We start from the raw sequence: 24,191 nt of genomic DNA on the forward strand, positions 1-24,191 counted from the left end.
CATTATCCAAAACTAAACAAGAACTCTTGGCTCAAGAGAAACAAGGAGAAGACAGGTTCCTGAAGAGCCTGTACGTCAATCACTTCATCTATGAGGCAGAGGCAGAGCCAGAGGCCCGGGGGGGAACAGGCCTGTGGGTGGACGCTTCTGCAGAGCTCACAAACCTCCAGCCGGGAGACTCGCCACTGAGTACGGGAAGCCGCTGCCTGCCAGGCCCTGCGGCTTTCCTCCGGAATTAATGATTTAAGATGCTGTCCTAAGGGAAATCATGCTGCTCTATACATTAAGTCCAAGTATAGAAAGGAGAACTGTATTTGCTGATCTGTGTATAGGGAAAAAGATGAACATTAGCATTACTCTTTCTGCCCATATGAAATATCACGATCGTCATCCTGGGTGTGAGTGGCCTTGAGTGACACTGGGCAGTGCCAGCCGGGGGGGGGCACAGGAGGCTCCAAACCCGACCCTGTGGGTGGTGAGCAACTGCACAGTGTAAAAAGAACCAAGCCAACTCTCAAAGAAACATGGACGCCCCACATCAGGCATAGTTTGAATCACAGAATTTTTTCTCTAACTTAGAATATGAACATGCCGGCCGGGCGTGGTGGCTCAAACCTGTAATCCCAGCACTTTGGGAGGCCGAGACGGGCGGATCACGAGGTCAGGAGATCGAGACCATCCTGGCTAACACGGTGAAACCCCGTCTCTACCAAAAAAATACAAAAATCCAGCCGGGCGAGGTGGTGGGCGCCTGTAGTCCTAGCTACTCCGGAGGCTGAGGCAGGAGAATGGCGTAAACCCAGGAGGCGGAGCTTGCAGTGAGCTGAGATCCAGCCACTGCACTCCAGCCCCGGCGATAGAGGGAGACTCCGTCTCAGAAAAAAAAAAAAGAATATGAACATGCCATCCTGCCAATTTGGAATCCCTCAGGAAAAGTCCCAGGAAGAGGACCACAGCGTTAAGTATCAAGAAGCAGGGGCCTCACACCAGATGCACCCAAGCCCTCGGGAGGGGTCTCTGACAGAGGCGTGGCTGCAAGGGACCAGCAAGCGCCAGGTGGCGCGGGTGCACACCTGTCCACGGCCTGGCTGGCGAAGCTGGTGAGAAGCCCGGCAGCACAGAGCAGCCGCTGCCTCATCGCCTCCAGCTCTCGTTGCTGTTCCCGGAGGTGGTCCGCATCCGAGCCAGCAGCCCTGCGGGCAGAACCCAGGTGGAGGCGGCTGCCGGGCACCTCGTCCTTCAACTCCAGGTCTCTCACCGTCTGCTGAAGCTGCTTGATCTTATGCAAGTCACGCTGACGCTGCAGTTCTAATTCTCGCTGTTGTTAGCAGAAAAAAGAGAAGACGTTCACATCAGTGTCCAAAAACAAAACTGCTGGCCGGGCGCGGTGGCTCACGCTTGCAATCCCAGCACTTTGGGAGGCCAAGATGGGTGGATCACGAGGTCAGGAGATTGAGACCATCCTGGCTAACACAGTTAAACTCCGTCTCTACTAAAAATACAAAAAATTAGCTGGGCGTGGCAGTGGGCGCCTGTAGTCCCAGCTACTTGGGAGGCTGAGGCAGGAGAATGGCGTGAACCCGGGAGGTGGAACTTGCAGTGAGCCAAGATCGCACCACTGCACTCCAGCCTGGGCAACAGAGCAAGACTCCATCTCAAAAAAATAAATAAATAAATAAAAAGATGCCAATGGGGCATGGTGGCTCATGCCTGTAATCCCAGCACTTTGGGAGGCTGTGGCGAGTAGATCACCTGAGGTCAGGAGTTCAAGACCAGGCTGGCCAACATGGGGAAACTTCATCTCTACTAAAAATATAAAAATTAGCCAGGCGTGGTGGCGTGCACCTGTAATCCCAGCTACTCGGGAGGCTGAGGCAGGAGAATCGCTTGAACCTGGAATGTAGAGGTTACAGTGAGCCGAGATTGCACCACTGCACTCCAGCCTGGCGACAGAGTGAGACTCCAGCTCCAAAAAAAACCTTCCAAGCAAAAGCCCAAAACACACAGCCGTGCCGGGCACGATGGCTCACGCCTGTAATCCCAGCACTTTGGGAGGCAGAGGCGGGTGGATCACGAGGTCAGGAGATCAAGACCAACCTGGCTAACATGGTGAAATCCCGTCTCTACTAAAAATACAAAAAATTAGCCGGGCGTGGTGGTGCGCACCTGTAGTCCCAGCTACTCGGAGGCTGAGGCAGGAGAATGGCGTGAACCCGGGAGGCGGAGCTTGCAGTGAGCTAAGATCGCACCACTGCACTCCAGCCTGGGCGGCAAAGTGAGACTCCGTCTCAAAAAAAAAAAAAAAAAAACCACAACACACACAGTCGCGTTACAGGGGAGGCCCCTCACAGGCCAGAAACAGGCCCTCACGCAGGCGGCCTCTGTGGTCCTGCACTGGGACCCACGGCCTAATGCACTACACACCCTCGTGCTGTGCTGCTCTGTGTGCCTCCAGCACGGAGGCAACTGAATCACGCCCCAGAGTGATTCAGTGGTAAGCGTTTTCACTGTCGTTTTTAGAACCATCAGGCCAAGGGCAAGCATACGGGGTCCAAAGGGGAGGAGCCTGAGAAGCTGAAATAGACAGGATGACGCTTCCCGGTCCCCTGGCCCCACTCATCCACATATGTACATGTCACGTCCAGACGTCCAGACCAACACAGACACGGACAGGCACATTTGTGCATGTGAATGTGCACACACCATGAGCCTGAGTGCAGCGCTGGGGCTGAGCCTGGGTGGCCACGTGGGCCTGAGCTCCTAAGCCAGATCTCAAGGAGCAGCAGCCTTCCCTTCTGCAGGATGGGGGCACGGGCCATGTCCGGTGCCGGGAGAAGCATGTCCAAGCGCCTGAGCGCCTGCCCAGAGCACAACTCCCGCCAGGCGCAGGAGGCCTATTGCACGACGGGGCAAGGAGGGATGAAGCAGCCTTGGAAGGGCCTCGGGTTCCCAGTAGCGCTGTTGGGGCTTCCTTGTGTCCCAGTAGCGCTGTTGGGGCTTCCTTGTGTCCCAGTAGCGCTGTTGGGGCTTCCTTGTGACAAAACAAAGACAGATCCGGCGGGAAGAGGCCCAAGATGCACACAAAGGCGCTCGCCGCGTCAGGGAGGGAACCCCAGCACCGAGCTGAGGCCGCCCCAGCCCAGAGGACCCACAGCTGAGCCTGCGCTGTGTGGCACCAGCGTCCCTGCCACTGCGGTGACCAGGATTCAGCTCAGACTCAACCCTCCTGGCAGCACCTCACTCGACGCTCGGGCCTCTTAAACGGGAATGATTATCTTTTCTATTTTCTAGTAAGGAAAGTAAGATAGAGAGGAACTAATGAGATTGTATTTAGAAAAGATGGAATTGTCTCTGGCATGCCACTATCTTGGGAGGCTTCCACGGCTACAGCTAGAGAAGGATTCTATAATCCAGATCAAATTCACTGTCCTCAGTAAAAATCACTCTGGAGGCCGGGCCCGGTGGCTCACGCCTGTAATCCCAACACTTTGGAAGGCCGAGGCGGGCGGATCACGAGGTCAGCAATTCAAGACCAGCCTGACCAACATGGGGAAACCCCGTCTCTACTAAAAATACAAAAATTAGCAGGGCGTGGCGGCGGGCACCTGTAATCCCAGCTACTCAGGAGGCTGAGGCAGGAGAATCACTTGAACCCGGGAGGTGGAGGTTGCAGTGAGCCGAGATCGTGCCATTGCACTCAGAGCAAGACTCTGCCTCAAAAACAACAACAACAACAACAACAACAACAACAAACCCACAAACACTCTGGAAGGGCCACCTCACTCAAAATACGGGTCAAGGTGCATCCTAAAGGCAAGTTACTAATGCGACTTAGAAAACATTTTCTAAGCACTCGTGTTACTATTCTTTTTAACAAATAATCAAAATTAAATAAAAAGTTTTGGCTGGAAACTTCAGGCATGGTTTCAGAAAGTTCTCAAAAAGTAAAGACTCCTTTGAGCATTTCATGAAAGGTAGAGCCCTAGCCCAGGAGAAAGGCAAACACACACACGACATCTCACCCTCAGTCGGGGTCCTGTGTAGACACCCCTGTCATGCTCAGCCACACTTATCTGTACCACCAAACCACCTCCCTGCTCTCCAAGACTTCTGGAGATAAAAAAACTACGACTATTCCAAAGAGTTTCTTTTTATTTGAGATGGAGTCTTCTCTTGTTGCCCAGGCTGGAGTGCAGTGGCGCAATCCCAGCTCACCGCAACCTCCACCTTTCGGATTCAAGCAATTCTCCTGCCTCAGCCTCCCAAATAGCTGGGATTACAGGTACACACTATCATGCCTAGCTAATTTTTTGTATTTTTAGTAGAAATGGGGCTTTCGCCATGTTGGCCAGGCTGGTCTCGCACCCTGACCTCAAGTAATCCGCCCACCTTGGCCTCCCAAAGTGCTGGGATTACAGGCATCAGTTACCACGCCCGGCCTGCTCTCATCACTTCTATTCAACATTGTTGAGTTTGTGCCACTGCAATCCAGCCTGAGTGACAGAATGAGACTCGGTCTCAAAAAATAAGTAAATAAATGTAACAAAAGTATAAAACTCGTATTTTGAAAGCAATGAAACACTACTGAAATAAACTAAGGAAGCCCTAAGTAAGCAGCTGAGTGCGGTAGCTCACGCCTGTAATCCCAGCAGCTTGAGAGGCCGGGGTGGGCGGATCACCCAAGGTTAGGAGTTTGAGACCAGCCTGGCGAACATGGAAAACCCTCTCTACTAAAAATCCAAAAATTAGCCAGGCGTGGTGGTGTGTGCCTGCAGTCCTAGCGACACGGGAGGCTGAGGCAGAAGAATCACTTGAACCCAGGAGGCGGCGATTGCAGTGAGCTGAGATCACACCACTGCACTCCAGTCTGGGTGACAGAGCCAGACCCTATCTCAAAAAAAAAAACCTAATTAAATGGAGAGACACATTCTGTAATCCTGGAGCAGAAGACCTCATACTGTCCAGATGACAATACTATCCAGAGCGATCAGCACATTTAATGCAGTCCCTAAGAAAATCCCAATGGCAGGTTCTACAGAAATACGAACACCAATCCGCAAATTCCTGTGGAATAGCAAGAAGCCCCACAGAGCTGAAACTACCTTGAAAAGGAAGAACGAAGTTGGAGGAATCACACTTCCTGATTTCAATACTTTCCAGAAAGCTACAGTGACAGCAGTGTGGTGCCAGCGTCGGGGCACACAGGCCAGGGCAGACCAGAGGGCCAGACATCCATCTCACGTCCCCCACGTGAACCACCCTAACTCCAATTGCTTATCGTTTCTAGATGCGGACGCCCCGCCAGCAGGCGGCTCTCACCAGCTTCTCCTTGTCTCTCTGCCACTTCCTCCACCGCTCCGCAGCCGCTGGGCTCTGCCCGGCCTCCGCGCTCCTCCTCGCAGCCTTGCGTCCTTCCTGCTCTTTCAAGCGTGGGTGTGTCTGCTCTAATTCTGCCTGCAACCACGCTGGCTTCTCCCTCTCTCTCTCCAGAGAGCATCTCAGCTCTCGTTTTTGGGTGTGCAGGGCGTCCACCGTCGACTTCAGGGTGGCACTTACCTCCTTCTCTCTCCTGAGCGCCTCACAGTGCTCCTGAGCCTCAGCTTCAAGCTGCTGCTGAGAACGCAGGGCTTGCTGCTGCACCTTTTCAAGCATCGCCTGCAAGTCCGCCACCCGGGACTTCTCGTCCTTCAGCTTCCGCAGCAGAGCGTGATGGGCCTGCGCGTCCTGGTGCACGCAAGCCTCCTGTGTCCTCTGGCTCAGCTGCTCGGTCAGGAGCCGCTCGTGCCGCAAGGCCTCTGACAGCTCCAGGGTGCGGCTCTTCTCAGCCGCAAGGTCCTTCTGGAGCTCACCGAGCTGGCTCCGCTCCTGAGCCAGCAAAGCCTCGCAGCGTGAGTGCTCGATGCGCAGCTCCTTCTGCAGGTTGTCCTTGGCTGTCTGCTCGTGTTTCAGTGCCACACAGAGTCGACTGCTCTGAGCACGCTGTGTCTCCAGAGACGCCCGCAGCTCCTAGACAGCAAACACACACGATGGAAGACACCGAATCAAGCGGAAAAGTGTCTACATGGTTTTCCTGTACACATTTGTTTATATACTTCAGCTCAGCAGTTCTACCTTTTGAAATGCACCCTATTGGCCGGGCGCGGTGGCTCAAGCCTGTAATCCCAGCACTTTGGGAGGCCGAGACAGGCGGATCACAAGGTCAGGAGATCGAGACCATCCTGGCTAACACTGTGAAACCCCGTCTCTACCAAAAAATACAAAAAACTAGCCGGGCAAGGTGGCGGGCGCCTGTAGTCCCAGCTACTCGGGAAGCTGAGGCAGGAGAATGGCGTAAACCCGGGAGGCGGAGCTTGCAGTGAGCTGAGATCCGGCCACTGCACTCCAGCCTGGGCGACAGAGCGAGACTCTGTCTCAAAAAAAAAAAAAAAAGAAATGCACCCTATTAGCCATATGTAGGGATAAGATTTTTTTGTTAGTTCATCAAGTAACAAAAAACCCTGACTGCGGAGATGACACACTTTTTTTGGAAGTGGTGTTGAGTAGCTGCATGTACGCGTCCTGGTTCAGAGATGTCCCGTCTGTCCCTCCCCAGAAAATGATTCAGAGATGTCCCCTGCCCGCCCCCTCTCCAGAAAATCACTCCACCAAAGAGGGTCCTGCCTCCTCTTCAGAAAATCACTCCACCAAAGAGGCTCAGAGATGCACACCCTGCTTGCTATGAACCACCATTTCCATGCTGTTGAAAGTCATAACCCACGGAACTGGCACAGACTTGCTTGGAATCCACAGGATGCCTGCTGGGCCTCTGCCATACAAAGCAGAGGGCCCCCACCACCAGCCCGTCTAGTACACAGACCTCTGAGGCTGCGCTCTGTCTGGATGGCCAGCGAGGAGGCTGTGTCCATCTCCACAGCAAGTGCTCGGGGACAGTGGGGGCTCCGAGCAGGGGTATCGTGCCACCACGGGTCATCGCACAGTACGCCCTGGGGTCGCTGCCACTACCCCAACGTGCAATTTTACCTGAAAACACAGCCCTATCCTGCTACCTCACACTGCTGTCAACTGGGCACACTGCCATGAAGAACAGGAAAAGGAGGAGGAAAGAGGAACATGGCTTCAGGCTTCCAGTGGACTCGGCCCATGCCAGCTGCCTTGCCCTGACGCTGTTACCTCCAGGGCCTTGGCACTCTGGCCCTCCCTCTGCAGGTGCCGGAGCTGCTCCTCCTCTAGTTGGCTCTGCAGGGCACGCCCCTTCCCCTGCTCACTCTCCAGCTCCTGAAGCGCAGCCTTCAGCTCGTTCTCCTTATTGCTCAGCATGGATCTGCGTGGAGATGTCACAGAACACTCTGACCACATGGGCCAGAGTGTGCTCCCGAGGGCTGGGAGCTCCAGCAGGGGAGGCAGAGCCCTGCCAGGTCCCACGCATGTGCTTCACCCCCCACCACAGGATTATCAACCCAGGCATAGCAGGGCGCGGTGCCCCTGGGGCTGCCCAACTGCGGCCCCACCAGACGTTGTTTCCCTTCATCGTCAAGAAAACCATGGCCACAACGGCGAGACTCCCGCCAGTGTCCAGGGAAGGTGAATCAGGCGCACCTCAGCTGGAGGACCTCTTGCTGCACCTCGCAGAGGGACCGGGACAACCGTTCATTCTCCTGCCTGCTCTCACAGAGTTCGGACTTCAAATCTCGCACCACACTCTGCTCCGCCACCAGGAGCTTCTGCACACTGTTTGCTTTCTCTTGCTCTTCACTCAGCGTCTTCTGCAAGTCGCCAGCGATGCACTTCTCCTGCTCTACTTTATAGGCCAGCAGTTCAACTGAGAAAGACGAAAGAACAGAAACACAGGACCCCACTGAGCTCCCCGTGCTGCACAAGTGACGCCTGGTTAGAGACAGACTTATGGGGACATGGGGTTTATCTGGGAAGAAAGGAGGTTCTGTGGACCAGGGGCCCACCCTCCTGGCCGGGAGCACACAGAGTCCAGGAGTGATGTAGCCCTGGAGCCGTCCTAAAAGGCCACCCCACCCCCACTCACACCCTAAACTGCCTCCAACAGAGGCAACTCCAGGCCAGGTGGCTTTGCTGGAAAATTCTCCCAAAGTTTAAGGAAGAAAGACCACCAATTCTACACAATGGAGGGCGGAGGGGCTACTTCCCAAACACTTCCCACACCCCTGTGGCACTGGTACTACCCAGCACCAAGACCAAAAAGGTACAAAAGAAAACAGACCAGTGCCCCTCACGAGCACTCGGACAGTGCCAGCCCACCCCCCGCCCCTACGCCCCTCACGAGCAGTCAGACAGCGCCGCCCCCCCCACGCCGTGCCCCTCACGAGCATTTGCACAGCGCCGGCCCACAGCCCCCATGCCCCTCATGAGCGCTCGGACAGAGCCAGTCCATCCCCCGCCCCCACGCCCCTCACAAGCGCTCAGACAGCACCAGCCCACCTCCCCCATGCCCCTCACGAGCGGTCAGACAGCGCCAGCCCACCTCCCCCATGCCCCTCATGAGCGGTCAGACAGCACCAGCCCACCTCCCCCATGCCCCTCACGAGCGGTCAGACAGCGCCAGCCCACCTCCCCCATGCCCCTCATGAGCGGTCAGACAGCACCGCCCCCCACGAGCACTCGGACAGTGCCGGCCCCAGCCCCAGAGAGCACAAAGGGCACAGGTGCTGGGACAAGGGCATGGGCTGAACTGCAAGGCTGTTCCCCTTGACAGAATCCAAGACTAGAACAGAGGGCGCTTCCCCGAGCTGACCAAGGGCACTTGACCCCACATGCAAGGGTACGAGACCAGCTCCTGTCCCTAAAACTAACAGCAGGGAAAGGCGCCTACCCACACAGCACACGAGAGAATGTGGGCAGGAAACGAGGAATCAATCGTTACTTATGCACAGATGACCTGAGCGTCTACACAAAAACTCCCGAAGAAGCTAAACTAAATGTAGAAACTTAAAAGACATTCCTGAACTCTAGCGCGAGCTCCCAAGAATCTGCCAGCACTCAAAGAGCCCAACCCAGGCTCCTCTTGCCCACACCAGGCCCAGCAGTGAGGCCTCTGTGCTGGCCCCACCTGGCGCTGCCTGTCTCCAGGGTCCTTTCTGCTCAGTTCTATCAGCTGACAACCATGGCAACACTCAGGGGCTTGACTAGATGATGCCCTGTCACCACCCTCTGCTCCCAAGGCCACACAGGTGAGCGTCAGGTGGGCAGGTGCAGAGGCCGGGCCCCACAGGCAGTGTCGACAGGGGCACCCACCCTGCCTGCGCAGCTGGTGCTCCTGCTGGCTCCCACGCGCCTCCGCGCTGGTCAGGGCCGTGCGCAAGTGCTGCAGCTTCTCCTGGTTCTGCAGGTGCGCCATGCGCAGCTGGGCGCGCAGAGCCTGGATCTCGGACAGCAGGCTGCTCCGGTCTGGCAGGCGACGCTGCTCCAGGGACCTTTCCTGCAGGTCTCCCTGGGGGCAGAACGGGAAAAGCAGCCTGAGCACCGGGCAGCCACCCCATACCCCGGCCTTCCCTGCAGTCTGCCCTCTAACCCCGCTCCACCAGGGCAAGCCTACTGAGTCTGGGGTGGGTGCACAGTAGCTCCTGGGCCTCAGCTCTGGGGCCTGCAGGCATCAAGGCTGGGCTGCGCTACCCTGTGTGAGGCCTGCAAGCCAGTTACTCTCCACACTAGGTCTCCTCATGTGTACGATGGCAGGGACAGGATTTACAGTGTCCCCATGGCACCAACGCCACCCAGCCCTGCAAACAGAGCACCTCTCAACCCAGGAGGGGCTACTTGGAACGGAGAACATTTCTTTAGCAGCTTATCTCAGAACAGAGTGAGGCCATGAGGGTGTATCACGAGCACACCGTCCTGTTACAGCTGCAGGCGGAAAAGTGCAGCATCCTGCATGGACTGAGCGTGAACGCCTGGGTGAGCCACAGCCACATTCCAGCGGTCAAGAGAAACACGCAAACCAAAATTCACACACAAAACAGTCTGTGTCACCCTCTCTGCAGGGGCTGGACCCCTGGGGTAAACTAAGGCCTGGTGGCAGAGCTGATACTCACCTGCTCACTGATGACCTTCTCCAGTCTTTCAAGCAGGGAGCTGTGACCTCCCAGATCTGAGCCACTGAGTCGGGGCTGCAGCTCAACCCCCTGTATCTCCTGCTCTTTTTCAAATGCCTCCTGCACAACCTGCAGAAGCTCCCCTCTCCAATCAGGGCATACGGTGGGCACGTCCTAAAGGATGAAGGAAGAAATGTGGCCTCCTCACAAATGCACCTGCATGCTTGTGCCCCAAAGTTTGGAGATGGGGCCTGCAGGAGGTGATTCAGGGTAAATGAGGCCTCGTAAGAAGAGGAAGAGACACCAGAGCTCACTCGCTGTCTCCACCATGTGAGGACACAGCATAGAGGCACTGTCTGCAAACCAGGAAGGGCACCCACACCAGAACCCAACCCTGTGGGCACCCTGATGCCACAACAGGCAAAATCAATGTCTGCTGTTTAAGCCCCTGGTCTGGGGTGTTCAGTTGTGGCAGCTGAGCTGACTGGCAGCCGATCAAACAGAAATGACCCTGACAGAAGAGAAGACACACACTGAGTGGCAGGAGGAGAGGCCCTGGGGGACAAGTGCTGGAATGGGCCGAGTCCGCAGGCCCAAAAGCCCTGAGCCCTTCTGCCCCACACACACCTCCACGTCCCACAAGGAACCTGCCCCCAGAGCCTGCGCCAGCTGTGGGAGACCAAGAGGCCTCCCCAGGGTTCTTGGACCTCAGTCTGTCTTTTTGGCCATGCTAAAGAAATCCTAGGCCAAGCATGGTGGCTCACGCCTGTAATCCCAGCACTTTGGGAGGCCAAGGCAGGTGGATCACGAGGTCAGGAGTTCAAGACCAGTCTGACCAAGATGGTGAAACCTCATCTCTACTAAAAATACAGAAACTAGCTGGGCATGGTTGTGTGTGCCTGTAATCCCAGCTACTGGGGAGGGTGAGGCAGAGACCTGCTTGCCCCGGGGAGGTGGAGGTTGCAGTGAGCCGAGATTGTGCCACTGCACTCCAGCCTGGGAGAGAGAGAGAGCGAGACACCATCTCAAAAAAAAAAAAAAAGAAAAAATCCTAGTCTCCACGTGGCCCTAAGGATGCAGCTGTTACTGCAAGCCCCTTAAATCCTTTGGAAAAGAAGTGTGTGAGGTGCAAAATAAAACTGCGTCTTTCCCCCACAGAGCAAGCCTTCCTGTACCTCGTCTCCCTTCCGGGAGGGGTGTGGCTCGCCAGTCAGGGGTGCAAGGCCTTCTGACAGTGCCAGGATCTGGTGGCTCTCGTCACACACCATCTGCAGCAAAGCCTGTGGTGGGAAAGTGCGTCAGGAGGAGGGAGTCGCCTGCCACCCCACACAGCCACGCTCTGCATCCCCTGTGGCCCCGAGCTGCAGCCAGGGCTCCGTGAAAGGTGGGCAGCTGTGGAGAGGGAGGGCATCACCTCGGTTTTGCATAGGCAGCACCCACTTCCCAAGCTACAAGGTTTTCAAGCCCACCTCCCCCGACCTTCAGAGAGACCACACGGAAGCCAGGCTTGGAGTGAATTTCTCTATTAGCCACTCCAAAGATGGCCCTGCCACTTCCTCCACTCCACCTGCTCCCTGACGGGGACACCACCTGCTCCCTGGCGGGAACACCATCCCCCGTCTAAGCCTGGACAAAGCTCAGGGCAGAGCTTCAGGCCAATGTCCACAGCAAGGTCACAAACATATCATGCACTCCCTGCCCTCCTGGGATGCTACGAGGAGGCCACACAATGGCTACCCAGGAGGCCTCTATGCGTGGTCCGGCCGAGGCCAGTGCCAACCACCAGTGTGGGGTGAAGCTGCCTGTGCCAGGCATGGGGAGCAGAGAAAACCATCCCCAACAGGCCCTGCCGGAGGTCCCAGCCCACAGGTCTGTGAGCAGGAGGCAGCTGCTTCATACCACTGAGTACGCAGCAGCGGGTGTCTGGACACACACTTGACTCTCGCCAGAGGGGCGAAGGGGCAAGCAAACGGCCCCATGGAGAAGCTGGTGTCATGACCAGCCCAGAGCCCAGAGGCTCCGCACAGTCACCACCACGTGAGCACACCCTCAAGCACAGCACACGTCTGCATAAAAACCTGAAGAGAAAAAGAATCTAATAAAGTCCAAAAAGAGGGAAATGCAAAATGAGGCAATGATGAGGCCTACGATGGGGTGTGATTGACTGAAAACACGGTTTCCTATAATTTTAATGACATGCCCCAAAAAAGTCAAACACTAACACTAAAGCAGTAACACCAAATTGCATACTATATTTACTTTAAAGATAATTATCTTTAACACCTGAAAACAATTTTACTTTAAACACAACATATGTGGCATAGGATGGATGCAAACCAAGGTCCGCGGCAGAGCAGAGCGGGGTGGGGGGAAATGGGGGCGGGGGAGTGGGGCAGTGCCGGGGCGGGGAGCGGAGATGGGGGGAGGGGTGAGGAGCAGGGTTGGGGGGGCAGTGGGAGCAGGGCTGGGGTAGTAGGGCGGTTGGCAGGCCCTGAAGCTGCTTGGCCCCTCCCTTCCAGCTGCAGAGAACAGGCCATTTCCTTCTTTTTAATAGGCTTTTCTAGATTTTATATTGAGGAGAAAATGCATTTTAAAAAACATCTCTTACGAAGAAGAGATGCAGAGGCCCTGGGCACAGCCTCCCACCAGGTGATGCGGGGCCCTCGCAGCTGGGTTCCCGTGAGGCCAGGAAGTGGGGCAGAGCCTGGTGGGCACCTTGGAATGTGGCCCGTGAGGCAGCCTGGGGGATCCCATAGACACTATCACTAGGGTTGAGAAGGTTCTGCCACCTCCACTCTCAGGACCAGGCGGCTCTGCCTGTCCGCGGGGGTGCGGTCCTCGTTTCCAAAGCTCCAGCACATACCGTGCCCACTCACGGCTCAATTCCAGACATGGCTAGAGGTGGCCAAGAGTGGCCAGGGCCCCACCTGTGCTCAGGACCTCCTCAGCAGAGGGGCCACAGGGCCGCTACAGCGTCGACCACACTCTTGGCGTCTGTGGCTGCATCTGAGCAGCGGGGGTCCCCCATGCGCCTGGAGCCACCTCCAAGCAGGGCAAGCACCCAGCTCCACTCAGATCCCCACTGCCACACCAGTGTGGGCACAACCCTTGGGCTCCGCACTCTAAAACACAGGCCAGAAATTAAGACAATAAAGGAAAACCCGGAGTTTGAAACAGTTTAAGACATCTGTGAAAAAATCTCCTTGTGATTTTCAAGTGGACTTGGGACATTTCAAAGCTGCTCCCTGGACAGCAGCTCCTCCTCTTCCTCTCCCCGCCACTTCACAGCTGCTCCAGGGCTACAAGAGGCCTTTCCTGGCTTTTTTGCTTTTCTTTTTAAATTATGAAACCTAAGTATGTTTCATAATTTATGGTAACATTAACAACCAAATTTATTCCTTAAAATCAGGAATTCTAATACTAAGTTGTTTTCACAGGAAACACTAATAGAAACATCTCCTTGATGTTTTCTGTTGTATAAAAATTCGAGGCCAGGTGCAGTGACTCACACTGTAATCCCAGCACCTTGGGAGGCTGAGGTGGGCAGATCACTTGAGCTCAGGAGCCCAAGACGAGCCCGGGTAACATGGCAGCACTCCATGCCTACAGAAAACACAAACATTAGCTGGGCGTGGTGGCTCATGCCTGTAATCCAAGCTACTTGGGAGGCTGAGGTGGGAGGATCGTTTGAGCCCAGGAGGCAGAGGTCGCAGTGAGCCATGACTGCACCACTGGGTGACAGAGTAAGACTCTGTCTCACAAAAAAAAAGAAATGCAAAGAAGAAATAAAAAACCAATTAAAAAATAAATATCTCCAATTTCCATGTTTAAGAAAGTAAAATAAGTTTTTTTTTTTTTAAATGGAAAAAAGAGGTTTAACTGACTCAGTTCTGACAGAGAGGGGTCTTACTACATTGCCCGGGCTGGTCTTGAACTCCTGGGCTCCAGTGATCCTCCTGTCTCAGCCTCCCAAAGTGCTGAGATTATAGGCATGAGCCACCGTGCCCAGCCAAATAAAGTAAAACAAATTTTAGTCTGAATGCAGTAAGTCCTCACTTAACGTCACGGATGGGTTTTGGAAACCGCGACTCTGAAACGCATGTAAACAAAGGCAACCTTAGGGCCTGCTGAGACCACAGGAGCTGCGGCCAGCAGCACAGGAATGTCCTTCCTACCAGGTCACTTTCCAGGAACCCAGGGGCAACGCTAAGTGAGGACTCACTGTGCAGTTTCAGAACAGGTTTCACTGAGGTGAAAACGGTTTGGTTTGGGAATGTTCACCACTCGAGTAGGACCCGCAGGGCCTCGTTCTCTCACTCACTTGTTTGGCCAAGTTTTGTCAATGGTTTTGCCATAAATGACCTGCTAAGCTGGGAGAGAAAAGAAAACCTATGAAAAGTTCCACAAAATTCTGCCTTCAAAGTTGACTCCAAGAAATCTGAGCAGCTTCTCTCCCATCCTCTGTCCTAGAGCAACGGGGCTTCCAGAGCCTCAGCTTCTCTACAGGACGCAGGCGGGAGGGAGGCCCAGGCTGGCTCTGTGGAGCGACAGCACCCGCCCACGGGCTCACAGGAGGCTCCCTGACTGGATGGGAGGGGGTCACCTAAGGAGCCAACGCAGAGCTGGGCGGGCGGCGTCCGGGGGCCACCGTGGGGCTGGGGCTGAGACCAGTCCTGCCTCATGTGAGTCATTAAAAGGCGGTGCTCAGAGGCACCCAAGAAAGGCTGCCCCTCCCAGGCTCTCCCCAGCAAGGCAGGACATAGGGCTTGGGGGTGCCCCGAGGCTGCACCTGGGGAGCTGTGAGGGCACCTGTGGAGCCGCCCCCGCCAGCCATACCTTCACGTGCTGCGGATGCACCTCCTTCTCCTTCATGGCTTCCGGCAGTGGCTGAAACCTTCCAGAGACGGCAGCAGGGGTCACAGGACCAGCAGTTGGAGCCTCAGGGCCTCCTGACCCCGGGCTCAGTCTTGCTCCAAAACCCAAGCCGTCACCTAGAAACACCACAGGGTCAGGGTCCCACCCACAGCTCTCCACCAAGTTCCGCGGGGGAGGTACTGCAGAGGCAGGGCAGGGGTGATCGGCCTGCAGCCCCCAGCGACAACCACACTGTGACTCTGCTCACGAAGAAAACACTGATGGGCCCCAAAAATACTTTCATAAAAACATAACCCCGGTGAGAGTGACACACGTCAAGTAAGAAAACGCAACTTCGCAGATTGAGTACATCACCTGGGTCCCCGATTCCAGCACCAGCCTTAAGGGACCTCCACTCACTTCTCCAGACGTGGCCCCCAAAGATTCCACAAAACTCAGAGGTCTTAGGCAAGCCTTCAAGAGCAGTGGGACGTGCGGGGCCTGCACCCTCCACGCCAGCCACGGAGCAAAGGCAGGCAGCGGAAGGGCATCCGACGACCGCTCAGGAAACACTGACCATGCCTGCCGGGGGGTCCCTGCAGTGCAGCTCCCCTCTGCAGCGTGGCTCCTGTGTCAGGTGGGCACGGGGTCTCAAGGAGGAAAATTCAAAACCTCCCAATGCACAGGGCCTGGTCCATCCCGGAGACCTACAGCTGTGCCAGCCCACCGGGAGGGGGACGCTTTGGAAACCGAGGCAGGATCGTGTCAGTGACATGAGGCCCAGACGAGGAGGAGGCACTCTGGAAAAAGGGCGTTGGACCTTCCCAGCAAGAGGATGAGGACGCCAGCAAGATCGGGCTCCTGTGTGGACACGGCTCCCTGGGGAGCGGAGGCTGTAGCACTTGGCACCTGGGGATGCCCCAGCACAGCCTGGTGAGCACAGAGCACACTGGGCAGGAGCAGAGGCCAACGACGCAGGCAGAGGACGACCTCAGAGGATGATGATGACCCCCTCAGAGAAATAACGAGCACCTCATTCACAAAACGAACGAACAAAGTGCTTTTTTGTGAGTGGCGGCAAGTGCCAAGAGAGCAGCAAGAAGGCCTCAGGTGCAGTGCAAGGGTCGAGGGTACTGGGTCGCTGCCTGTGCCCCCCAAAATGCCTCAGGCCACCCCCTGCCGCCTACAAATCTTTGTGCCTAATCATGTTGCCAAGTCCTACTTCTGCCCTGTGTATCTCAAATAAAGACGACAACAAAGAAATCTTTGGGGAAATCATCTACTGCAGGCAGGTGTTTGAGAAATCCCGGAGGGTGAAGGACGCTGGCATTTCCCTGAGCCACGGCTCCTGTAGCGACACCCACAGCGTGTACCAGGAACTGTGGGATGTGACTGCTGCAGACACTGTTACCCAGTGCCACTGAGACATGGGCGCCCAGCATCGTGCCCAGCCCACTCCATCCAGAGGAGACCACAGCCAGCAGGTGCCACCAGCGGGTGATCAGAGCTCCACGAGTCCAAGGCCACTTTCCCCGTTGTCCCACCGGACCCTGTGCCTTCAGCAAAAACCATGCTTCACCTCGGGGCCCAACACCTTCTTCCAGGTGCAGGGACTTCTCACCTGGCTGTGCCAAAAATAAACTCAAGAACGTCCCCAAAAAAGAAAGGAACCAAGGAGCTGAAGCTAAAGGAGAGAGGAACAGTTAGGATAAGAAAGAGTTCTGAGAAATTTAAAACACGAGCGCAGAAACAGAACACTCAGCACAAATGTTGAAAAATAAAGTTCTAAAGAAAACCTCTTAGAAACGAGAACAAAAATAAAAGGAGTAGAAACAGGGAAAGAAGATTTGACAATCAGCTCTGGAGGCCCGATAGAGTTGAATAACAGGAATTACAGAAAGAAGAGAGAAAACCACAGGAGATGTGATCGAAGGAAGGACGAAGGAGGAAGAAATCCACCACCCTGACTGCGCAAGCCCCTCCAAGGTCGTGCGTCACTGGAGGGCGCAGGCACGGGTACAGGACAGGCACGGACAGGACAGGCACGCGGTACCTCAAGAAACATGACTTCCAACCCAAGAGTCAACTGACCCGACCACCGCCAGGGAGAAGAGGAAGTTCTCACAAACAAGCACCTGCCAGACACCTTTTCTACAGCGGCCTCTGGGGACATGTTTCATTAAAAAATATGGGGCCTGCTGGGCTCAGTGGCTCATGCCTATAATCCCAGCACTTTGGGAGGCTGAGGCGGGAGGGTGACTTGAGCATGGAAGGTGGAGGCTGCAGTGAGCCGAGACTACGCCACTACACTCCAGCCTGTGTGACAGAGCAAGGACCTGTCTTGAAAAATAAAATAAGGAACGATCAAGGGGGTCAAGGGGTCACCTGGGAGCCCCTGAGAGTTGGTGGGGAAGCACCTGCTGGGCTTGGAAGGCTCGGATGACATCACCGGACACCGTGTGAGGACCAGCCATGAAGAACACAGAAGAAACCAAGCCAAAAAAAACAAAAGTGGCTCAAGGGGACACGTGCTCCCAGCGGCTCTGCTGGAACGCGGGGCGTGTCCTTGAAGGGCAAACCTCGGCTGTGACAGCACAGGGCGTGCGGACTGGACCTTGTGTGGCAAGGGGCCCATGGTGAGGGGCTTTGCTGCTAGGAGAGCTGAAGATGCTACTTTAAACAGCAAATAGGCTTTGAAAATAAAGCGAATACGAGAAGACATTTCTGAGAGTTGAACATGGGCATCCCCAGGGAGTCGCAGTCCTGAGTGGGGAGCTGGGACAGAGGCTGCTCAGGGAATGGTCCTCTCAGCACCCTGCGTGCTCCCTACTCATCAAATAAAGACAAAATTAAAAAGCTGCTGGCCCTACTCTGCAAATACTAAAATTTCTAATTAGATTGTGACCATGTTCTCAAAAATCACCACATTTTAAAAAAGAGCATCTCAAAAGGTGACCGACTTGTAAAAAGACGACAATGGTAGAAAAGTCACGAAATTTAAGGGATTGCGGTGTGGCGGGTGACTGCCGCCACAACCGATCCAGGCCGGGCCGCCAAGGGAGGGGCGGAGGCCAGTGGGCGTGAGCATGAGGGAGAGAATACTCAGTCTCCACATCTCCCACAGGAGGAGGAGGAAGAAACCGGCAGGCACCACCACAGACAATGGCCCAAGTCAAGCCCACGCACCTCCCGCCATGAGGCCCGGGGAGACGCAGCCCCCCACACGCCAGCGTGAGGACACGCCACACCGTCAGCAGCCCCTTGGCTCCTCTCCAGGGCCGGTGCCCCAAAACCGACAGCACAGAGAGGGACCACCACCCCAAGGGGAGAGAAGGGCAGGGTGGGCAGGCAAGGCAGCAGAGCCTGGAAACACGGGGCGCGCCGCCCCAGGCTCCAGCCCGCCAAAGACACCTGAACAGAGCCTCTGAGCTGGGGTGTCTTTTCCATACAGGACGCTACGGGGACAGTCGGCGAAATCTGAGCAAGGTCTGCAGCTGCAGCTGAGACGCCAGCCTTGGATCAGGGTGAACATTCCAGGGTGGAGTGTGACCTGGGCTGGCAACCTTGGCTGTGTGAAAGGTACAGGTGTGTTTTCAGGAGTCAAGAGGCCCCAGGTGCATGCCTGACAAGGTGCAGAGCCAGGGTGGAGGTCAGTGAGGGGCAGACAAAGAACTGGGCGAAGGATGCAGGAATTCTTTGACTATTTTCTGACAGGAAACCACCGAAATAAAAAATGAAAAAAGAAAGACAATCAACTCACTTTTCTCACTTCCATCAGTTTTCCCTTCTAATCCAGGAGGAGGTGAACTTAATGTTTCTTGAGAATCAAGAGACGTTGTGATAAAATCTTCGACATCTTTCTCCTGTTCAGATAGAGATTTTTAAATGGCCATAAATAATGAGTAATTACATCATAGAGCTGACTGTGCCAGGTGAAAACTTCCGAAGGCCTGAATTTATCTTCCCACATAGACCCCAAATGAAACAACTCAAAACTGGTGAACACACGCAGGTGTTCCAACAATTTAATCAGATTCCAACAATTTATTTTTTTAAAAAAAGCATTGTTTATTCCAACAATGCGTCCAACAATTTAATCAGATTCACGCACAGCTCTTTAGGAATATTTTAATGTAGCCAATAGCAAATATTTCAGATTTAAATTGTTTTACATGAAATGATAGCATGGATTTTTCAGAGAATATGTATCTGCTAAATTATTATTTTTTGAGGGAGGATCTTACTCTGTCGCCCAGGTTGGAGTGCAGTGGTTCCATCTTGGCTCACTGCATCCTCAACCTCCCGAAGTCAAGTGATCCTCCGGCCTCAACGTCCTGAGGAGTTGGGACCATAGGCAGCACGATTGCGTCCAGCTGACTGTGTGTGTTTTGTAGAGACAGGGTCTCACCGTGTTACCCAGCCTGGTCTCAAATTCCTGGGCTCAAACAATCCTCCCGCCTCAGCCTCCCGAAGTGCTAGGACTACAAGTGTAAGCCCGACCGTATCTGATTTTTAATTTTATGTTACTCAAGATACACAAAATCCCAAAATGATTATGTTAGAAATGATATGATCTAACTCATAAATTATTAAAATTAATTAGCATATGTGAAACCTGTTAAAAATATGAAGCATTTCCGGCTGGGCATGGTGGCTCAAGCCTGTAAGCACTTTGGGAGGCCGAGGTGGGTGGATCATGAGGTCAGGAGTTTGAGACCAGCCTGGCCAACACGGTAAAACCCCATCTCTACGAAGACTATAAAAATTAGCCGGGCGTGATGGCGGGCACCTGTAGTCCCAGCTACTCGGGAGGCTGAGGCAGGAGAATTGCTTGAACCTGGGGAGGTGGAGGTTGTAGTAAGCCGAGATCGCGCCACTGCACTCCAGCTGGGCAACAGAGCGAGACTCTGTCTCACAAAAATAAATAAATAAATAAATAAAAAATAAGCAGCATTTCTAAAAATAAATCTAAAAAACCATTCTGGAAAAAGAACCCTATGCCCATCACACACAAAGAGGTGTCTGCAGCTGTGCCTGATGGTGTCCATGTCAGTGGAGAAACATGCCCAGGGTACATCTGATGTGGGCAAATGCATCTCAGGCATTTTAAAAATACCTGAACAACTGAAATAATCTAAACGCTCCCATGACGCCAGTCCTGCAGAGCTGGCCCCACAGGACTGCGAGGTATGCGCTGTCAGGAGGTGAACAAACAATGGCAGCTGCCGTGGCGCCAGGCAGGCCACATTCCCACGGGAACAGCAGGTCTAGGAGCAGGGCAGGCACCTACCACAGCCATCCTCTGCACACGGTGGTCATCAGCTGGCGGAGACTCAGCCCACTGCAGGGCCAGCGCTGCTGCGGACACACCCGGGGAACAAAGCAGCCCCGGCCCCTGGGTCTGTGGTAGTGAGGTGTCCGCCCTGTCCCGCAGGGATGTGTCGGCACTGCACAGGCTCAGGGCTCCTGAGTGGGGTGTCACGGGGAGGCTGGGCCGGGGCTCCAGGGTCCAGTCCTTCCTGAGGACCTCAGGGGAGCTCCAGGAAGACAGGTCCAGCATCCCGACCGGGCTCTTCCGGGGCCCAGCCTCCGCAGCGTGGCTCTGGTGGCGGGAGCCGCCAAGCATGCTGGCTGGTGAAGAAAGGGACCTGTCCTGACATTCTGACTTTTCTTGAATGGGAAAATCTGGCATTTCACCTGGTATCAAGGAATCCCGATTTTGGATAACATCAGTTACACCCCCCGTGGCTGTACTGGCATCACACGCATCTGTGGGGGCTGATGTGTCAGGCTCTTCACCGTCACAGGAACCATCACTCCAGCTGCTCTCCAACAGGTGTGCCGAGGCCAAGGGCCACGGAGATTTGGCATCGGCAGCATCCACATTCTGGAAGGTCATGGAATATAGCAAACGGTTCAATTTTTCCTGAAGTTGTTTCACCTGCGCGATCAGATCGACCTTCTGCAGCTGACAATCTTCCAGCACTTTTTCCTCACCCTGAAGGTAAAACAGAAACAGGCACACAGTGGAACACCTGGCTTACCAGGAGTCGCACCTGTCTGTCTGGTGCTGATGGCGGATTTCAGGGAGTTTCGGAGCACTCGGGTGATTCCACAATGAGCCCTGCACATTTCAAGTTTATTTAATTCTATGAGAAACAGAACCAAGGCTTACATCTCTTTGCTTAAAAGGCAACTGTCATAACCTATTTCTGCGGTGACTGAGGACACAAGCTTCACACAAGGGAAAAAGGATGGGAAGGTTCTATATCTGAGCACCGAAAACACAAAATTGTGGTTTATGTGATGAATCTGGAGTTTCTTTCTGTGTAACTTCTAAGAATTTGGCAATCAGCTCAGACAGGGCTGAGCTTTCTCTTAAGAATTCAAAGAAATGAGCCAGGTGCAGTGGCTCACGCCTGTAATCCCAGCACTTTGGGAGACCGAGGTGGGTGGATCACAAGGTCAGGAGTTCAAGACCAGCCTGGCCAAGATGGTGAAACCCCATCTCTACTAAAAACACAAAAATTAGCCGGGCATGGTGGCGGGTGCCTGTAAATCCAGCTCGCCTGTAAATCCAGCTACTCGGGAGGCTGAGGCGGAGAATTGCTTGAACCCGGGAGGTGGAGGTTTGCAGTGAGCCAAGATCTCGCCACTGCACTCTAGCCTGGGTGACAGAACAAGACTCTGTCTCAAAAAAAAAAAAAAAAAAAAAATTCAAAGAAATGTTCGTGTCATGAGGGCCTCAAGACTGCTGCAGGAGACATGAAGGGCTCTCCACCAGAATGTATTTCCTGAGAGCATGTGACAACCACATGAACCAGGTTCATGGGTCTCCTCAGAACTGCGGGCCTAGGCCCGTCCTTCCCTGATTTCTATGGAATTCAGAATCTTTCAGGCTCTAAACGCCAATGAGGTGCATGCAGTGCGGACCCAGGAACAGGCAGCACCTGCACTCATGCAAGACACATCCCAGCAACGTCTCCGGGACAATCCCGAGGGCTGCGAGGGGCTCGGGTGAGCCCACATCTCAGCAGGCTTCAGCACCAAGCATGCTTCGGTGCCACACTTGAGACCATAAAATACCCACCCAGCACTTCTGGTGTTAGAGCCTCTGGGTTTCAGAGCCTGGAGAAGTAGTTGGGGCACATTTAGCCAACATCAGGGAGGAGGGAGAGGAGGAGGAAGAGGGTGGGTGGCTGTGTGTCCAGGAGGAGGAGGAGGGTGGGCGGCTGTGTGTCCAGGAGGAGGAGGGTGGATGGATGTGTGTCTGGGAGGAGAAGGAGGACGGGCTGGGTGGCTGTGTGTCCAGCGGGGCTGTGCTGGGCCTTGGACTAGAGGAGGCCAGGTGCAAACAATGCATAAGAAGGTGCCATCTGTGGCCGGGCGTGGTGGCTCACACCTGTAATCCCAGCACTTTGGGAGGCTGAGGAGGGCTGATTACCTGAGGTCAGGAGTTTGAGATCAGCCTGGCCAACATGGTGAAACCCCGTCTCTAATAAAAATACAAAAATCAGCTGGGCAAGGTGGTGTGCACCTATAGTCCCAGCTACTCGGGAGGCCGAGGCTGAAGAATCGCTTGAACTCAGGAGGTGGAAGTTGCAGTGAGCCGAGATCATGCCACTGCACTCCCGCCTGGGTGACAGAGCAAGACTCTGTCTCAAAAAAAAAGAGAAAAAAATAAAAGTGCCATCCGCACCTGATGCACCCCAAGGAGAGGGCAGCTCCTGCGCAGGTGTTTCCGAGGGGGCACTGGGGACCCGCCCCTGGTGCACTGGGTGGGAGAAGCACCAGTACCCGCTCCTCTCACTAAATCTCAACTCCGCTACGATTTGAGATTGTCAAGGTGCAACTTCCTTCCCCAGGGAAAAGAACTGTCAGCTTTTTTTCAAGTGACAATATAGAGTGAGATAAACAGATTAAAAAAAATAAATCTGAAGCCTTTCAAAGTAAAACTGACACTGGCCATCAAAGTCCTGAGCTGAGGTGAGGCCCATGGAGGCAATGTGGTCCTCCCATGAAAAGACAACCCAGGACTAACCCTGAAGCACAGTTAATCCATTTGCATCAATTAAAAGAAAAAAACCCAACTGATTGTTTCTAGAAAGTGGCTTAAAGGGAGCATGTAGGAAATTTCACGACAATCATGGACAGCTCGTTACAGAACAGAAAGGATTCAGAGAACATGTCACTGCAGGCATAGACTGTGCTCCTCACCTCAGCAGAATACCTGCTTCTGCCCAGGGCAGGACCCATGTGTTCTACACCCAGCCTCTCCCGGGTGGGCCTCGCGCCTTCCCCCGTCCCCACACCTTGCCTACGTCCTCCAGACTCAGGCGCATTTCATTTTTCACCAAGAGCAGCTCTGACTGCAGCTGCCTCTGGCAGATGGTGAGCACTGACATTACGCCTTCTTGCTTGCAGAGAGGTGCGTCCTCCAACATCATCAGGACGGGCTGCAGATCACCCTTGACAGAGGAGACAGACGAAAGCTGAGCACACAGGAGGCTGCTGCTGGGGCTGCCCCACAGGTGGCCTGCAGCTGGGAGCCGGTACGGCAGCCAGCAGGGATGCCAGAGGGAGGTGGCAGTGCCGTCCACAGCCAAGCACCTTGGTCTACAGCAGGCCACATGGGAACGGGGCTGAGAACCCAGCAGGAAGCTGCCCCGACCCAGGATGATGCCACAGAGCAAGGTGGACTGGGGCATCTGAGAGCGGGAGCCGCTCTACAAAGACCCAGCTGGTGTGGGCGTGGCAGCCGGCAAGTGCCCAAGGTTCTGCTCAAACCCAAGTGGGAGCCTTAAAAGACAACTCCCTACAGGGCCTCCAGCTCCAAAAGAAGAGCTTGTTTACCACACCCCACACAGGTACTGCTTATCGACAGATCTTACCACACCCCACATAGGTACCACTCACCGACAGAGCTTACCACATCTCACACAGGTACTGCTTCTCGACAGATCTTACCACACCCCACACAGGTACCGCTCATCGACAGATCTTACCACATCTCACAGAGGCACTGCCTATCGACAGATCTTACCACATCTCACACAGGCACTGCTTCTTGACAGATCTTACCACATCTCACACAGGCACTGCTTCTTGACAGATCTTACCACATCTCACACAGGTACTGCTTCTCGACAGATCTTACCACACCCCACACAGGCACTGCTTCTCGACAGATCTTACCACACCCCACACAGGCACTGCTTCTTGACAGATCTTACCACATCTCACACAGGCACTGCCTATCGACAGATCTTACCACAT

The 24,191-nt window shown here is 54.5% G+C and overlaps 1 protein-coding gene across 5 annotated transcripts in view; it reads right to left on the reverse strand.

Moving 5' to 3' along the window:
• PCNT (pericentrin) overlaps positions 1 to 24,191 on the reverse strand; it is a 121,241-nt gene that overhangs the window by 9,099 nt on the left and 87,951 nt on the right. For 4 of the 5 annotated variants that reach the window (XM_010370097.2, XM_030914297.1, XM_010370096.2 and 1 more), the window contains 11 exons: positions 23,228 to 23,383; positions 20,206 to 20,913; positions 18,676 to 18,778; positions 14,898 to 15,052; positions 11,237 to 11,341; positions 10,062 to 10,235; positions 9,265 to 9,460; positions 7,597 to 7,819; positions 7,171 to 7,321; positions 5,320 to 6,006; positions 1,074 to 1,318 (listed from right to left, as the gene is read on the reverse strand). In XM_010370097.2, the coding sequence (XP_010368399.2) occupies positions 1,074 to 1,318; positions 5,320 to 6,006; positions 7,171 to 7,321; positions 7,597 to 7,819; positions 9,265 to 9,460; positions 10,062 to 10,235; positions 11,237 to 11,341; positions 14,898 to 15,052; positions 18,676 to 18,778; positions 20,206 to 20,913; positions 23,228 to 23,383 (2,903 nt within the window). The remainder of the gene's footprint in view (positions 1 to 1,073; positions 1,319 to 5,319; positions 6,007 to 7,170; positions 7,322 to 7,596; positions 7,820 to 9,264; positions 9,461 to 10,061; positions 10,236 to 11,236; positions 11,342 to 14,897; positions 15,053 to 18,675; positions 18,779 to 20,205; positions 20,914 to 23,227; positions 23,384 to 24,191) is intronic. The other variant, XM_010370099.2, reaches the window with a different exon arrangement.

The sequence above is a fragment of the Rhinopithecus roxellana genome, chromosome 13 (genome assembly GCF_007565055.1).
Source record: "Rhinopithecus roxellana isolate Shanxi Qingling chromosome 13, ASM756505v1, whole genome shotgun sequence".
Lineage (NCBI taxonomy): Eukaryota > Metazoa > Chordata > Mammalia > Primates > Cercopithecidae > Rhinopithecus > Rhinopithecus roxellana.